The sequence below is a fragment of the Montipora foliosa genome, chromosome 11 (assembly GCF_036669935.1).
Source record: "Montipora foliosa isolate CH-2021 chromosome 11, ASM3666993v2, whole genome shotgun sequence".
NCBI classification, from domain to species: domain Eukaryota; kingdom Metazoa; phylum Cnidaria; class Anthozoa; order Scleractinia; family Acroporidae; genus Montipora; species Montipora foliosa.
In genome coordinates this window covers 33,276,823-33,295,407 of record NC_090879.1, presented here as the reverse complement: position 1 = coordinate 33,295,407, position 18,585 = coordinate 33,276,823, and the positions used below count along the sequence as shown (strand labels likewise).

Genomic DNA, 18,585 nt, shown 5'->3' with positions numbered 1-18,585 from the left:
TAAAACTTGAAAGAAAAAAAGTAAACTAACAAAAACCCGGTGTCTTGCCGTTATTTTGTCACAGATGCATCCTTTGTTTCGTGAGTTGTCAGTATTAAACACGCAAGGCGGCCGCTAAAATCGATGTCACTTTCGATTTTGTGATTTTACTTGTACGACCAAAAGTACGATAGAAAAATTGAACTCAGATTGAACGTACAAAAATCTCCCGAAATGTTTTTCGCTGATGGTAACTTGTATTATATTCGTGGCACAAAATTTATGATGTCTTCATCTCGCAAATAGTCTTATTCTCGATCGACACTTCCTAAAAGTTCCTTCTGCTCTCCTTAAAAACTACATATCAATATTTATTTACTTTTGCGTCAATATTTGTTTTGCATACATGTAAAGCAGGCTAACAAAATCTTTGCCTTGCTCTGTTCGCATTTTTGGGCATTAAAATAGAATTTTGGTCGTATGTTCCTGACAGCAAGTTGCATCTTTTGACGTCTCCCATCCAGTTACTAACCTCGCCGGAAAGGGCTTAACTTCAATGCAAATTGATCTTGGAAAGCTGTCACAAGCTTAGAGTACACGCTGAAGGTTGTGATGAAAAAGAAGTTGTAAATGATCAACTTGTCAGCCTTGAAGCTAAATTTTTCTCAATTTGCTTTTATTTTCTTCCATCGTTCTGGGTTAAGTACTTTACTGAACCAAATGTCTTCTCAGGGGGTATCTAGCAAAGATATCTACCATGACACTGTAATGATTTACGATACCAAAACAATATCGTGTACCACATATTACGAAAGGACAACTTCAATCTACTGAAGAAACAAGTACAGCGTAGTTGCTAGTTATGTGTCGATCAGACCGAATCTTCAACATCCTCCCTGGTAAATCACAGGCATGGGTACTTCACCGTAGCCATTGGCCGAGAAACTAATCTTAGCCAAAAGGCCGAAAAGCGATCAGGACATGGGAAAACTTAGGTAAACAAATTGTGGGGATATGGGATTTTTGGCTGCGTGGGGGAATTGAGGAGATACGGGATATTTTTTAAAGTAGGAGCGCATTGCGTACGTGTGGTAGTGCAGTAACTAGACAGTGTTTTCTCGAGAAGCGATCACTAGGGTTTTTTTCTTTCGTGTTTGATAGTTTTTTGTTCAACTCGAGTGTAGAATCATGACGAACTTTTGTAGTTTGTGAGAACTATTTACTACTTGTAGCTTTTGTTGAGTTTTGAATCGATAATAGAAAGAGTTTTCGGCGATTTCAACCCAGACTGGACTACTAGATTTAAGCTTTTTTCTTGACGAGATTTCAAGTGATTGTGAAACGTTTGGTACCAAGTTACTCTAATACTGAAATGAAGATTATGGAATTGTAAAACTAGAACTTTGGACTGGACTATAGAACGCGCAATTACGGAATTTTACATTTTTGAGCATTCTGAGAAATGGAGTACACATGTTGTCTTCTTGTCTTCGCCACGGCAGATTTAAACAGTTTGCAAGAAACTAAACCAGGATTACGGGACCGGAATTCGAATACAAGGCCCGGTTGTTCGAAAGCCGATTACCTTAATCCAAGATTAGCGTAAACTTTTGTTTCATGTTTTCAACTTTTTGGTGAAAGTTTCCTTGCTTATTGACTTCTTCTAATGTAAAGTTTCACGGAATATCAACCTTGAACAGCATTTGGGAGTAGAGAATAAAACTCGTTTGTTCATTTTTAACCTGAGATTAGCATTAATCTCACAGGCCCAGGATGATAAGTTGTTGAACTGTGATCTGTAATAAGTTTTTCGGATGATTTAAGGCTGATCTTGTAATTTTTGGATGAACGGAGTTAAGGAAGGAAGTAAAACTGTAGGATTTGAATAAAGTCTCATTCCAAAAAATAAATAAATGAAAGATCCCGTATCCCGAGAACCCGCTAATAGGGCTTCCTTGTTTGCATTTGCAAATTTAGTAACATTAATAATGAGTTTTTACAACAGACAACTTCAAGTTATATTACAGATGTATCTTTCTGGTAATCTCTCGCCATTTTCCGAAGTTTACCTGTACTTGAAGTTCACTGTAAGTGGACAATTTGTGTTAACTGTTTGCGCATTCCAAACATATTTTTAGTCTCTTAGAATTTAGAATTTTTGATTGTCTAAGCACTTTTTTTAGATTTTTTCTCAACAGGGCCACATTTTAATAATTGCTTCTGCGCTATTATGTACTACCCTCCTTAAATAGAAATTACCATATGCAACCAAGTTATTCATACGGCACAATCTAGACGCTTATAATCGGATGACGTAATATACCCATACACAAATAGTCATACGAAAGAAGACTGTTCAATTCAGGTGCATGCATGTATTTCGTTTCAAATCCTCTTATTATTTACCCAGTCATTACAAAATAATCCCGTGTCTTCTATTATTTATTTACAAAGCAAACTTTTTTTAACCACAATTCAATTGCTTGTTAGCTCGCAATCTGATTGGCTAGGTACGTTGTCGATAAGAGTCTGGACGCTGCTCGCAACATTTTGGGAAATAAACCAATCGGATTGCAAGAAAGGTCAACACAACCCTTGCTCTTTCTTCGTGTTAAAAATTTTTTGTGGACTCACGAGGCGCACAATATTTTGTCGTTAAGAGTGCAGACAACGCTGAATCACATTCAATTTGTTAAATTGAACAATTTCAACTCATCCACGTTGACGTCAAAAACCCCGTTTACTGAGTCTGTCCCCGACAATGCAGTCAACCTCACATGAGTCGCTACAGAGTCGCATAGTCATTATCGTTTATTTCCTCGCAGTCCCAACGGAAGAACTCCAACTCTCGTTCCGCTTCTTCTTTTCCCCGACGCTTCCATTGGAGGAAATATATCACCATTCTTCGGAACGACCATCAAGCAACTCCCTTACGTTGCAAAATTATGGAATCTAGAATCTAGAGAGGTCATCCGAGTATTAATTTAATTTCTGATCGGGCAGTAGAGCAAGTTTTAATTGAGTGTCGTAAAACCAAAACCAAAGTAATTACTTTGGCCAATCAAAAACGACGTAGACAATCCAGTAGACCAATCAAACCTCGAAGTAATTACACGTAGCCGACACAAAGCGCGGGAAAATGTGCACGCTTAGTTTTGGTTTCACTTCTGATTGGTGGGAAAAATGACGCGAGAACTTTGAACCAATCACTGAGTGAAGTAAATGCAAAACCAACGCAATTCGCTAATAACTTTCGACACTCAATTGAAAACCGCTCTAACGAGAAATAAGGTCTTGGTGGGCAGTGTTCATGATGTTTTTCTGCCGGTAAAATCCGTTCTCAGGTTGAATCCATTTTTACTTATATTAAATTGGTGATCCTCATTTTACCTAGCTCTAATAAGCACTCAGATGAAATGAAGAAACTTTTATTGGCTCCTAAAATAAGCTTAAAGAAAAATTAGGGTCAGGTTAGGATTAGTTTTGGTTAATATACATGGATATTAATTGAGTTATTATAGAAAAGTTAATAATCAAAACAACTGCGTTGGATTGAGCATGTTCGTCGTTGTAGTGTCGTGGTGAAGATACAGGACTAGGAGAGTCCGATTTCGAGTACCGGTGCATAGTGCAGTTCTTTGTGCCCTTACTATGTTGAGACTGAATCGATACAGAAACCGATAAGATGATACGAAACATTAAGATGTGCTGAGATGTGATGCGAAGACAGAGCTGCAGGGAAGGTGTAGGCGCTTTCAGTCCCTTTTTTTTTTTTGGGGGGGGGGGGGGGTTGGGGTGGTAGCTGCTTTAAACTAAGGTAGAGTGCATATTCAACCAAGGTAAAATGAGGTCACCAATTTAACCTGGGTAAAAACGGTTCTACCTGAGACTGGTTTCGACCGACAACAGTTATACTATACGAATCCCTCGTTAATCATTGTCCGTGAACTTCGTGCATGTGTTCAGCGAACCTGGGAAGAAAAAAAAAAAGATAAAAGTTCTATACTATATTTATTCACGGTGGTGTTAAAGTTTCAAGACGGTTGCCCATTTACAAAGGGACCAACCAGCTAAGTGTACACTAATAGCCTACTTGGGTTTCCACACCTACCTCGTCTCCTTCGCAGCCTCTTCTTTTTTTTTTTGCGATGTCACGCAACGCTCTCTACATTGTGTGAAACGCAAAAAAAAACGGCTGGGAAGGAGACTACTGCCTTTCGGGTATTTCAAATACCCGACACATCACTTGCTCTCTGCCAAACGCATTCCAATTCTTTAGCTAGAGTAATGTGTAAGAAACAAAAAAACTTTAGGGACTGGAATCTTTGAGGCAGAATTCACGACTTGCTGAATGTTTCTTTCCGAATATGGTGACCTTTCATCATCCAAACATATTTAGCTCTCTGGAAACAAAGAGGGTTAAATTGCATCTTGATTTTATAGTTCAACGCAACTTTTTTTCCCAGAATTTCAATGAAAAATCTTGTCTCAGCAGGTTCGTTTTTTCCGAAAGGACTTTTACCGACACTACTGGGAGGGTGCCCCGAAGAGTCATAACAAAGTAATGTATCCAAAAGAAGTTTAACTTTGTTTCATTGTTTTTTTTTTCTCCTACGACATGACGATTTTACATGCGAATTAAATGAGTTGAAATGATTTGAAAAACAGTACAAGACTCGAAAGCTGACGTTTGGGGAGTTGGCTCTTCGTCAATCGCTTCGTGTTAATTCAATAGACTACTTCCGATTTCACGTTTTTCTTTTGAAAAGTTTCATTTATATGTAAAGTAGAACTAATTACCATCACAAAAACGTCGCACTTAGACTCGCTTGGAAGAGGAGGCAGATATGAACTCGGAAATGGTCTATTGATACAACCAAATTTCTGTGCCTCACTCATCCACCGACGCAACAACACAGTTTGTCTGCAAACTAACCCTTCAAGCTGTCTATTTTAAAGTCTGGGAGGTACTCCAGCACTACGGCAAGTTGAGAGGCAGCACAGGAGGGTTTGTAGATTCGGGTTGAAAAAAGAACTTTTCGGAAGACCCAACAATTCCGATGTAACCCGACTTAAATGATTTGGCTATAACCTCATGCTTGGACTGGATCAAATATGAGTACAATGAGGGGGTCTTTTCGAATGTAAACGGCATTCCTTCCATTTTCATGCTCGTATCAGGCCAAATGTGAGAACACGAGCATGCTAGATGACATCCTGGGATGAAAGTTGAGCCTGGACTGAAAGAGTGACTGGTTCACAGACTTACCTTCTCGCACACTCTGTCGCCACATCACGTTTGCAAGATTCTGTGTATGCCAACTTATAAAGAACCTGTTTTAAGAACCAAATAACGATGAGTGTCTTGGTTACAAACAGGTGTTTGTAATCAATAAAGACAAGTACAGAAGGGAAACGGCATTGCTGAAAGGAAAGGAACTTTATTTAAAGTGCCCCTGTGACCAAAAATCAATTCTTATTTTTCTCTGAATTTCAAATCTATGTTAACTAAACACTAAGCGACCAAAGTTCTAAGCCCTGTGACCAAAAAATCAATTCTTATTTTTCTCTGAATTTCAAATCTATGTTAACTAAACACTAAGCGACCAAAGTTTTAAGCCTTGATTTCAAAAAACACCTGTTTATTTTAACTGGAATTTCTATTTTAATGGTCCGCCATTACCAATTTTAAGATCTTGAGAGAGCTGGATCGAGAAAATGACGTCAAAGACTCACTAGTTTAAAAATGCAATGCGTGTGTACGCCGCAGAATTAATGTGCAGCATGGGAGTTTTGGGCTTTCAGACTTTTAAACTCGCGTTTTGTATATATAACAAGCTAAAAACACTGACACTTTAAGCTAGTGAGCCTTTGGCGTCACTTTTCCTTGGATCGAACCCTCTGAGGTTCAATCGGTCAGTTTTGAACGTGAGTAATGGCGGACCGTGAAATCCAAAACTTACGCTCAAAGTAAACGGCCTTTGGATAAAAATCAAAGCTCAAAATTTTGCCAGCCAGGTGTTAAGCAAACACACTTTCAAAATCTGAAGAAAAAAAGGAAGTGATTTTTTTTTTTATCACAGGGGCACTTTAATTAAGTGCCTAGTCTTCTAGCGCTGGAGCGCTAATTTGGGACACTGTAAACCGTGAAATCAACAAATTAACGCAAATCAAATTAAATCAAATGATTGCTGTCCCAATAGCCCACTTTCGATATATTAAAATTCAGTCTTATACAAAAGGCATCATCTCGAGGCTCAGGGGAATAAACTCATACAAATCCTTATATTTATTCCCCAGAGCCTCGAGATGATGCCTTTTGTTTAGGACTGAATTTTAATATATCGAAATTGATCTATTATCCACATGAGGAGTGCGTCAAGCAATTAATTTACAGCTCACAGGGAACATCTGTTTCCTTTCGTCAATAATGTGTTCTGGCGCAAACCCTTTGTCAAGGTACCGCCGAGTTAAATGGAGAAGAAGGGTGGACCCCCGCTAGGGCTTGTACAGCACCACTTACCAGAAACACCAAAAGGTGTACGAGAAGAGTGTAGAAAAATGTGATTGTTCTTGCTACTTTGTTGGACATGATAAACTTTCCCTAACAGAAAATGGAAACATTGAGATGATAACAAGGAATAAAAAAGTTGGTTAACAAATTACGCTCCGAGGTCACGTGTCTAAAATGTGATCAGAGGAATGTCAAAAATCCTGACGAAGAGATTCGTTTCAGAGATTTTCCATGGGCAACTTCCGTACTCACGTTTTTCTCATTCTTTCAAAATGCAGAAATAATTACAATAACATGCAAAAATTTAAAACAATCCCATTCTTTAACCACAGCATTTGACATATAAAATACATGTTTTTCGTCGTTGGTTATTTCGGATATTGAATATTCCCATCGAAAATTGCTAACAATAGTACCAAGCCCTTTCATAATCTTTCAAGAAAAAGCACAAGCTGAATCGATTTAGCTACGTTCAACAGACGGGGCTTCATAGCTCAGTTTTTGTGGAAAATTGCACCGGTCGCGAAGCGACCACCTTATGCCGAGTATCTTTTTTCACGCTCCCTTTATGGCAACGGCTAAATTTCCTGGGAAAATGCTTGGATCATTCTATCATTTTTACTAAAATCCGTACTCTTTGTTATCTCATTCTAAAGCAATAGCGAAACAGCCGTGTTTATGTACTTACAAGGTTAAGAGTGACTTTTTCATGTGGACTGAGACCCAAATATCTTTGCTGTTTCTCCTGTAAATTAACAGGAACAAATTAACTCGAACAAGTCGTCACACTTCCGGCTACCACTGGCCACCTGTGTTCGAGTGCCCAGTCTCGTACCCAAAACGTCCATAGAGAAAAATAGGCCTTTTGCAGTGGTACAGAAACCGCCAAGCTGGAGAGCAAATGGCGCACTGGTACATCTAAGATGGCCTAGAGAGCAATTTGCTCTCCAGTGTGGTGGTTTTTGTACCATGTGATCGCTAGCTGCTCATTCATAAACACGAAAACGGCTATAGAAGTCCTGCTTATGTTCGAATTCATCCAAGCATGGAAAATAAGACGGCGATCAACAGTCACTGTAAAACAGAGACGGAATTCCTTAAAGGATTTTCCAAGGACAAAAAAATCTATTTAAAGTTAATAATGTTAAAAGCAAGAAAGACAACCAACATAAAATATAATCTTCACTGACGGGCTTTTCACTACCGCGCCATTTATAGAGCATCTTGGTCTTTAAAGGGAACCTCCCCTAAAACAACAAAATAGCTTCAAACCACAGAACATAATGTATACAATTAAAATTGTTCCAAACTTTTGACGTGTCGTGGTTGCCCTGTTGTTCCAGAACAAACGCTCTTTGTGTCAGAACAACAGGGCAACCACGACACGTCACAATTATTCAAGATGGTGGCGCCCGGGAGATTTGAAAGCCAAAACAAGCGTTTTTGAAATTCACTTTTTCTTGAATACAAACGCTTTCATTGTAAAAAGTTTGAACAATTTTAATTGTAAACATCATGTTCTGTGGTTTAAAGTTATTTTGTTGTTTTAGTGGAGGTTCCCTTAGTAGTTGTATGGGATCATTCAGACCCAAAAACCTCGATTCCATGTGCATATATTATAACCACGAAAACAATGGCGCAGGGCGTGCATAAATTAGAGGCATGTTGGGGCATGACGCAATAACGGTTGTAACCCTAGCACGTGAAACAACACGTGAGCAGCGCAGCTGTAACCCTAACACATGAAACAAAAACACGTGCGGAACTCTAAAATAATGTTTCGTAAGGTGCGCATAAAATAGTACTGTGTGTGCATATCATTTTTATCGGTATGTGACTAGCATGGATTGGAGAGAGAAAGAGAGAGAGAGAGCTCTGTCCTGCTCTGCAGTTGAACTGTGAATAAGAGATCGCAGCAAAGCAAAGACAAGACTAAGGAAAAGAAACCAATTACAATTACACCAGATGACCTCATCGGAAACCAATCAGAAACAACCATGACCTCATCGAAAGCCAATCAAAACGCAAATACCTATTGTTTTGAAGCGAGTCAAACAGAATTTTAAAACACATACACAAAAGGCTTTACACGCCTGGACAAGTTCACAAACGCTTTGTTCTTTTTTAAACTAAATTTGCATAGAGGCAATCGAAGCGTAAAGAAGGAAGAATATAGACCATAAAAAGTTGTTTTGTGTGGAAAAGAGGAGCATTCTCAACTCTTTCACGCTTTTTAAACAAACGTGAACTGCGTTGTTACAACCTTTTTTTTTTAAGGAAAGTTTTCTCAACCTCGCGCTTGAATGAAACACGGGTAAATGCAATCTTTTTATGTAAGAATACACAAAGACATCATTCAGTGCACAGACACAAAGAAAGCCTACTCAACAGAATTGAATAAAGCCTTTTCTGAAAACGCTTGAAAAAAACCTTTGGATTTTGAGAAGCGTTTTATACTGTGGTATGGTGAAGCGGGAGTTGGTTTCATATCGTATTTCAAAATACTTTTCACAATATTTGACGCAGGTGAGCAAACAACAATATACATTTCAAACGCTTTATTAAAAGATACTCTAGATATAAATGATTGTTCTTCTACTATTTGACTATTGTAACGTTAAAACAAACATGTTGCGTTGCGCTTAAATAAATACTGTGACTATGATAATGCACTTCTGTTCAGACATACAGAATATGAAACATTCGAGACCGGACTAGCTCGAACGAATTTTATTTGCAGAACGCTATCGTTGAGTCAATAAAAAACACACCAACAAACATTCCAAACGTTTTACTGAATTAACAGAGAACGCTTATGACAATGTGATATTTGCGAGAGATAGTTCTCTTTAAACAAACCTTAATCCGAAAAAAGTTGTTTTGAAAACGCACCCTATGTACAACAAAGATTATAGTTGTTAAGTCAATAAATACACACCAACAAACATGTCAAGCGTTTTACTTAATTAACGGAGAACGCTTATCACAATGTGATATTTGTGAGAGTAGTTCTCTTTGTAATTCACTTGCATTCGCTGCATCATGATTGTTCTATTATGCATGCACTGTTTTAACGCTTTTTTGAGCGAAAATAAATCACACACGCGCAAATAAGAGAAGAAAAAATGTTGTAATTCACTTGCATTCGCTGCATCATTATTGTTCTATTATGCATGCACTATTTCAACGCGTTTAGAGCAACAATAAATAACACACCCGTAAATGAGACATGAAAAAAATGTAATTCACGTGCATTCGCTGCATCATTATTGTTCTATTACGCATGCACTGTTTCAACGCTTTTAGAGCGAAAATAAATCACACACATTATTCACTTGAGTTCGCTGCTTAACAGAGAACGCTTATCACAATGTTATATTTGCGAGAGATAGATTTTCTTTAATCAAATGTTAATCCAAAAAAAGTAAATAAAAAGTTCTTTTGAAAGCGCACATGTACCGGTCAAGCAATATTATGCATGCACTGTTTCAATGTTTTTAGAGCGAAAATAAATCACACACGCACAAGTGTTAACCGTGTTAGTGATTAACTGAATTCACAAAAAGTGCTATAAAGGAATACGTGCAGTGCCCGTTTTTCAGTAGACTCGTTAACATGGATAGAGTGTACTTTGTCTTGGTTCGGGTTTGCGCTCGGAGTTGTTTTGCAGGACACATCTTTCACAGCACACCTCGCGAGCAATGGTTAGAACTCGTAAAGGAGTTACATCCAATGAACCCCAGTCGCATGTTGAGTTTTTATTACTACATGGACCAATGCAACGCTACATTTACCGAACAATATACATTCCACAAAGTCTTATGTGTCACGTACTCGATACATTATCCTTCTTTCTTTTGGATGGTTTGGCAAATTGTTATAAAAAGTCTGCGAATGAAGAATATCTAATCATTTGTTTAACACCATGGGTAGTGCTGCAAGCCGCGTGTGTGGAAGCTCATCGCCCACAGTTTCTTTAAGTGACATATGTCAGAGAATGCGATGTTTAGTTGCGTGTTGCGGTAGCGAGGTTCACATCGAATTGAAAGATGTCACCGACAATCACGAAGAAGAAAATGCAAAAGAAGAAGAAACAGAAAACGCGGACCCTAAATCAGACGAAGCAACTATTACAGAAACTGTATTATGAAGTGGATCGACCATCCGCTTTAGGGGGGAGTCGACAAACTGTATCGTGCGGCGCGTCGGTATGGTTTGAAACGCACGCAAGTACTCGATTGGCTCCGCCAACAACCTGGCTATACCCTACACAAACCTGCAAGAAAACTCTTTCGTCGTAACCGAGTAATTGTGTTTGATATAGATTCGCAATGGCAGGCGGACTTGGTTGATTTGCAACATTTAAGTCGGTGGAATCAAGGATACAAGTATTTACTGACTTGTATCGATGTCCTTTCCAAATACGCGTGGGTGGTGCCCTTGAAATCGAAAACAGGAGCCTCGTTGGTGGTGGCCTTTGAAAGCATTTTCCAGGAAGGTCGCAAACCTGAGAAGTTGCAAACAGATGCCGGAACCGAATTTAAGAACAAAACGTTTCAAACCGTTCTCAAAATGGAGAATGTACGTCATTTTTAACCTACAACGAAACCAAGGCCCAAGCGGTTGAAAGATTCAACCGCACTTTGAAGCAACTTATGTGGCGTATGTTCACTACCAGCAGCTCGTACCATTATTTGGACCAACTGGACGATTTAGTCAATGGGAATTACAATCAAAGCGTGCACCGTAGCATCAAAATGAAACCAGCGGATGTCAACGAGAATAACGCATCAGAGGTCTGGAACAATTTGTATAGAAATCTGTTCAAAAAGCCGACAAAGTATAAATTCAAAGTGGGAGATCAAGTCAAGATCAGTAAGCATAAACGCATCTTTGAAAAAGGATACTTACCATCCTGGACGGAGGAAACTTTCACTGTTGCTCAGAGACTTAATAATAATAAAAATAATAATTACAAAATTTATATAGCGCTAAATTTAAATAAATATCCTAAAGCGCTTTACAATAGTATAGATAAAAATGTCCTATAGATAATAAGCCGAAATCAATTAATGTAAAAAAGTAAAATAAATAAGTGGAAGTGAAATAATAATAATAATAATAATAATATTAATAAAAATCTTGCACCAATCTAATAAAAAATATATAAAAATTCTCATTGATCATTATGTCCATAAAATTGATCAAGTCCATACCCTAATTTAAAGAGAAATGTTTTCCGCGCGACCCACCCGTGTATCGCCTAAAGGAAGCAGACGGTGACTGGATTCAAGGCACTTTTTACGAATTTGAGTTACAGAAAGTGATAGAAATGGAAAAACACCTGTTTCGTATTGAGACAATTTTAAAACGCAGGGGACGAGGAGCGAATAAGGAGGTGTTAGTACATTGGAAGGGTTGGCCAAAGAAATACGACAGTTGGATTCCGCATAACCAGTTGGTCGCTTTACAACAAACATGATTCAAGATAGCGACTTTTACGTGACACTTCCCAGTAATGCAAGCAGTAATTTATTTCTAAACAATTCCAAGTCCTCCTTTCGCGTAGCGCTACCTCGACAAATCTATCTGAAAGATGAAGAAGATTGGGAAGTAGGATTGCATCATATCGTGTATCCGCTCTCAATGTTTGACATTATAAATGACTGCAAACATTCTCACATCATGCTGGATCGTCGAGGTGACTCCACACCGTTTGTATTACCCGAGGGCAAGTATTATACAGCCTTAGATGTGACAGAAGGAATGTTACAATGCCTGAACATCGCTGATCCACGACCTAAGATTGAAATCACAGTGGACGACGAATGGAATGTAACGTTAAACTCGCAAACTGAAGGACTTCTGATCACATTGTCTACAGCTTGCGCGTTGAGATGGCTAACCGAAAACAACACTCTTACACCCGGCGTTCGTTTGAATGCTGCGTTCACCTTAGAAAGAAAATATGGTCATGATTGGTTCATCTTACCAGCTGGCACATCCATCACATATCCTGGTATTTACATCTTTCCTCCTTCGCTGTCGCTTTGCTCGTGTAAGCAGAGACTGGTTCAAGTTCAAACCAATCTCGTGGAACCGTGGCAGGTGGGTGACAAGCTCTTACCTCTCCTACATGAGATGGTACCCCTGGGCAGTTTTCGAGAAACACTCCTTGAAGAAAGATAACATATTGTGTACCTACCTTTGCGGACAAAGATATTTCAGACCATTGAAATATATTTAACGAGTGGATACGGTCAAACGCCAGCATTTTTATACGGTATTGTCAGCGTCGTTTTCCATTTCCGCCGTCGATCAACATGACCAACAGTTTTTACATGGTGCTGACCAGTGATGCAAGTCTGACTCAGTATCCAGAAAACAAGGCGGCCGATTTTAAGATGCAGTTACCAAGTCAACTACACCTAAGTGAAGACTGGGAGGTGGCCATGACACGCATCATTTACCCTTACACCTCGCAAAACGTAGGTGAGAATCAATTGTCCTACACTTTGCTTTGTAAGACTGGCCCTGAACCCTGGAAATTGAACATCCCTGTACCAAGTGGCATTTACCATACGGTCAAAGATGTCATTCACGGTATGACGAAGGGACTACACAATCGATTGAGAGACATTTATTTGAAGAGTGACAAGACCATTACGAGTCTGGAAGGAAACGAGCGTTTTTACATTTACGAGAAAGCACAAGATTACTTTGAGTTGAAGTTACCAGCCGGTTGGTATGTGATTCTACCAAAGACATTAGCTCGCGCCTTGGGGTACTTAAACCATCAGTATAATATTCCTCAGCTGTACCAAATCGGAGGCCTTGTCCAACAGAATGATGATCTCAGCGTCCTTCTTGCGAGGACAACGACAACACTTGTCAGAAAAGACGAATTGGTATGGGGATTGCTCTCGAGAGACGCTTTTCAAACCATCTACGTGTATGCCGATTTAATCGAGTCTCAAGTAGTGGGAGATGCTCAAGCCAACTTACTTCGGATGCTCGTTCCTCGTGGTCAGCCGGGGAACATGATCACAGAAGAGGTCAAGGTGCCCTCCTACCATAGACTCCGTACAACTGTGTTTTCATCCGTGGCGATCAATATAAGGGGAGACACAGGTCAATTGATACCATTTGCTTCTGGAGCCGTACGCGTGACCCTGCATTTTCGGCGTCGTGATATTCTATAACAACATGTTATTACCTATGAACCACCGATATTACCCATATGGACGACATGTTGTACCCTATAGGCAGCACGGTAAAGGAGAAGACATTAGTATCTACGGAGGAACACACCCTTATGGTCAAGGGGGGAACGGCTTAGGTGGAATGTTTCGGTCCTTGTTCCGTTCAGCAACTCCCTTTCTCAAAACAACAGCAAAAAAAGTGGGAAAACGAATGATCGATACTGGATTGGAAACGGGAATGCAACTTGTCCAAGACGTGATCAATGGTCAACCTTTAAAGAAAGCTGCCAAGACAAGACCGAAAGCTGCTGGAGAAAATTTACTCACAGGGGTCATTGATGACATTACACAGCAAGGTCGAGGAAAAAGAGTATATAAGCGCGCGGATACGTCAAAGTGGCGCAGTGAAGGACAGACCAAGAAAAGGAGAACACTTCGTTCAACGTTCAAGACTATTTTTGATTAAAGATGGCATCAGCACATCCTCTCTCAGCCCCTGGTGCGAATGCAAGTTTACAGTTGTTTGATGTACCTGTGACAGATGTGTCGATTGTTAGCAGCAAATGGGTCGATTACGAACCGGTTCAAACGGGAACTAATCCCATCGAGTTTGTCATCAAACCGTTAGCTGACTACATTGACATTAACAAGACAGAGCTGCGATTGGTAGTAAAGATTACCAAACAAGATGGATCGCCCACAGGGGATGGCAAGAAGTACACTCTGGTCAACAACGCCCTTCATTCCATCATCAAACAGTTTACCATCAAGATCAACGAAACGCTGGTAAAAGAACAGTCAGACACTCAAGCATACAATGCTTACATCAAGATCTTATTGAACTTTACGGAACAAGCCAAGAAATCGTACTTAACCAAAGCTCTGTATTACAAAGACACTGCTGGACACATGAATGAAGTAGATAATACAGCAGAAAGTAATAAGGGTCTGAATAGAAGAGCCACATTTACTAACAACGGCGCAGAAGTTGGGTTCGTCGGAAGTACCTCTTTGTGACGTGTTTAATATTAGGTGCGGTTACACTAGACCTCTTGCCCATGGGGAACCTTGGGGTTACGGCTTGGGTTGGGTTTACCCTGGGTTATGATCGACTCTCCATTTGCGGTTACACACTTGTATATTACCCAAGGGGAAGGTAAGCGTTGGCCTGTTTTGGTGGGAAACTTACCTTTAAGATAAGACAAGATGAGATTTATTAGTTTTTCCACTAAATGGTTTTTGAAAAACTAATTACAATACAAAATACATTGAAATTAAGGATCTAAAAAAAAAAGTAAACATCGAAGATCTACATCATCATACATTGAAATTAAGGATCTAAAAAAAAAAGTAAACATCGAAGATCTACATCAGCGATTCATCGCTTCATTTTAAGAAGGCAACAAAGACGTCGACTTCAGTTACGCTTTCTCTAGTCCTTGCAACTCTCCAATTTATAATTTAGACGTCAACTTGCTGCTGGCCAGAAAAGGCGTGCTTGGGTATTTCCACGTCCGCAGTTGTTTACACAGTTCATCACAGCATGTATTTTCCTCGCGTTCGGCAATCTTGTGATTGGTTGAGCCGCTTTGGGGTTTTGTTAACCATAAGACTTACATCTGGAACTGTCATGGGCAATTCTTTTGTTCTTTTTGACGTATCCATAGAAATTTCCCACAGGAAATTTTCCTTTGGACAGATCGGTTACACATAAAAAATTGCTTCCCCGTGGGAAAAAGCCACTTACCCAAGGGCAAAATGGCTAGTGTAACCGCAGCTATTGACAAGTTGTTGCTTGACGGTTTGGAGATCAAAGTCAAAGTGGATCTGAACAACGATGCTTTTGTTCTCATGGCTAGGGAGACTCCAAACAACTGCGAACTCAAGATCATGTCTAGCACGCTTCGCATTCGTACAGTGCGTGTTGCAGACAGTGTGAAACTAGAACACGTACAGATCATGCAAGGTCACAAAGGGAGCGCACCACTACCAGCCATCTATACCCTAACCAGAACCCCTACGCAGGCAAGGATCATCCCTCAAGGAGTCTTAAATCACACTGAGACAGATCTATTCCACGGTTTCGTTCCTCAGTGCATCATTTTTGGGCTCGTGCGAAACCATGCCTTCAACGCAAACCTTGCAAGAAATCCTTTCAACTTTGACCTATTTGACGTGCAAGACATTCGGCTGACTGTGAATGGAGAAGAAATGCCTTATTCTGCGCTGGATCTGACGGGTGGAAAAAAGATCGAGGGTTACAACACGCTGTTTCCAGGAAGTGGAGACATGAATTGCGGGCACGGGCTTGACATTGATAGAGTGGATTGGGAAAACGGATACGGTTTGTTCCGTTTTGATTTGACACCGGCAGGAAGTGGACATGCCGATCATCTGATACCCCATCGAACGGGTAACGTGAACCTGTACCTGAAATTTGGAACTCAGACGAACTCAGTTCTGAATTTAATTGTGTACGCAGAATTTCAGAATCAGTTGGCAATTGATCGCAATCGTCGCGTGGTCTACGATTTGTTACAAGGCTCTTAGTTCATCGTTATGCACACGACCCAAGAACTATGGCAAGCCTGTCTTTCTGACCCTGTGTTAGCACCTCTGATGCAAGGCGTATTTCCAAGGGATAGGCTACCTGTCATCAACACCTACCCAGCCGGACTCATCGCGAATACGGACCCTCATGACCAACCTGGGACACATTCGGTGGCTTTGTACTTTGAATCGCCTCGTGAAAGTGAATTCTTTGACAGCTGCGGATTTCCTCCTGAAACTTACAACATGGATACCTACATTCTACGGGAAGTTACCTATTATAACGACAAACCACTGCAAGGACTGAACTCGGATGTTTGTGGAGATTATTGCTTCTTTTATCTCATTCGGTACGGAATGTTGACATGAACACTGTTTCAGCTAAATTTAAACGATATGATTCTCAGTGGAACGATGCACAAGTTGAACGGCGTGTACACGGTTATTTTAATTCAGCCATTTATCCTGAAGTTAATGATTGCTTTCAACAAGGTTGTAAGTCATTTCGTTGTGTCTATAAGCAATAAAATCACGTTGAAAAGTAAAAAAAAAATGTTGCTGTTTTTATGTGTATTTGCTAGTAAAAGGGGTGGGAATTCTATCTCGTGTACACTGGCATCTCATTAACCTAACCCTAATTTATACGACGGCCTGGGACTCAGGTGTTGTTTCACGTGTTAGGGTTACAACCGTTATTGCGTCATTTGCGTAATTTATGCACGCCCGTTTCTTTTGTCTTTTGATTGATGACGTCATTTGATGACTACCTGTCAAATCTGGTCTGAATAATCCGATACAACTACTAATATCCATGCAGCGACAATAACTGTGGACGCTTGTAATGTGGTAACTAACATTTTGGACACGACATAGACACGCAACTGAGTAGATTGAACAAACGCAATCGCCACGCAGAAGCCAATAGAGGCAACCACCGTGGCAATTTTTAGCTTGGTAATCAATTTAGTATCCTTTTTCATCAGTCGCCAAGAGCTGCAACCCACCAATTGATATTTTAAAAACACCGTAGCTTGCACCCACCGCTTTGCTGAAATCGAAGACAATCTCGTAACACACGGCTTCCACCGATCCATTCAGGATTGCGGCGCTTGAGCAATCGATTGGAACATTGGAAAATATACGCGCTATATCCCAACGTTTGAACTCAAAACAATCTTTACTTTTCTCATCTGGGTCGCAATCGTAGCTGACGATGATCAGTAAAACGTAAAAGAACATTATCAATGTAAACGCTGCTAGTGTTGCGAACAACCAAGAAATACTTGTCGTGATCTTGGACCGAAGCGCACTTCCCTCTCCGAGATTGGTATCTTTTACTTGCCATGTAGTCTCTCTATTTTCGTCCGTTTTCTTCTCAGCTATATTGGGAAAGCCGTATCTTGAACTTAAGATTTTGCAAAGTTATAGAGGTTGGAGTTTTCAAGAGACAGAGAGACAAAGAGAGAGGGAAGAGTTGTTGAAACCTTAAAAATAACAGTTAGTTTGGTCGATCAAGTAATTAATAAAGTTAACTGCGCGCTTCTCGGAAGTGAGAAATTCAACTTAAGTGCATTAATTAATTATTTGAGAGCAGTAGTATGCACTACTTCAGAGTCATTTTGACAGGTAGTCATCAAATGACGTAACCAATGAGAATGTCTAAAATAGGGGAGTGCATAAATTGGAAACAATGCGGTAAGTTTCAAAAGGGGGTCACGCTTCAATTATAATGCAGTGGTAGCGCTATTGTTTTTCAATCAAAATTACTGATTTTCGATTTTATTTGCATAACGTTCGATTGGTTTATCAATGAAGCATAGCATACGCTAACAAACTTTTACTGAATTAACAGAAAAAACGCTTGGAAAAAAGTTAGCAACAATGGTTGTAAAACTTATTTAGAATCATAGTCTTCAAACAAGACTGCAGTATTTAGGATTTTGAATTTTGAATTTAGTTTTGAATTTAGTTTTGAATTTAGTTCAATCGCTCTTGTCTTAAATAATAATTATTTCCTTTCGTAATCTTTGTCATTGTAAATATATTAATTAAGTATTTTATCTTTGCTCCACCCAACTCGATTAGCCTTGCTAAATTTGGGTGGACAAACTTTTCACTGTAACTAGTATTGTATGCAATAAACGTTGTTGTTGTTGTTGTTGTTGTTGTTGTTGGTTTTTGGATATACGGTATACGTATACAAGGGCTTTTTAAATCGGGTATACGGTATATTGCAGCTTAAATACGGGTATTCGGTATATCACTTTTTTTGAATTTCAGGAATACAGTATACAATGCTTCCATTAATTTTGGGTATCTTTGGATGAATTTTGGGTATTT

General features: G+C 39.6%; 2 protein-coding genes across 2 annotated transcripts; both read left to right on the top strand.

Moving 5' to 3' along the window:
- The first annotated feature begins 14,163 nt into the window (after nt 1-14,163).
- Nucleotides 14,164-14,712, top strand: LOC137976939 (uncharacterized protein F54H12.2-like). The gene has a single exon (XM_068824255.1). It carries the CDS (start codon nt 14,164-14,166, stop codon nt 14,710-14,712), a length of 549 nt encoding a protein of 182 aa, XP_068680356.1.
- Nucleotides 14,713-15,453: 741 nt separating this feature from the next.
- Nucleotides 15,454-16,245, top strand: LOC137976938 (uncharacterized protein F54H12.2-like). Its single transcript, XM_068824254.1, has one exon. The coding sequence runs from the start codon at nt 15,454-15,456 to the stop codon at nt 16,243-16,245; it is 792 nt and encodes a 263-aa protein (XP_068680355.1).
- The last annotated feature ends 2,340 nt before the right edge of the window (nt 16,246-18,585 follow it).

Excerpts from the sequence above, each read along its gene's own strand:
- LOC137976938 (XM_068824254.1), top strand. The coding sequence starts at position 15,454 with ATGGCTAGTGTAACCGCAGCTATTGACAAGTTGTTGCTTGACGGTTTG.
- LOC137976939 (XM_068824255.1), top strand. The coding sequence starts at position 14,164 with ATGGCATCAGCACATCCTCTCTCAGCCCCTGGTGCGAATGCAAGTTTA.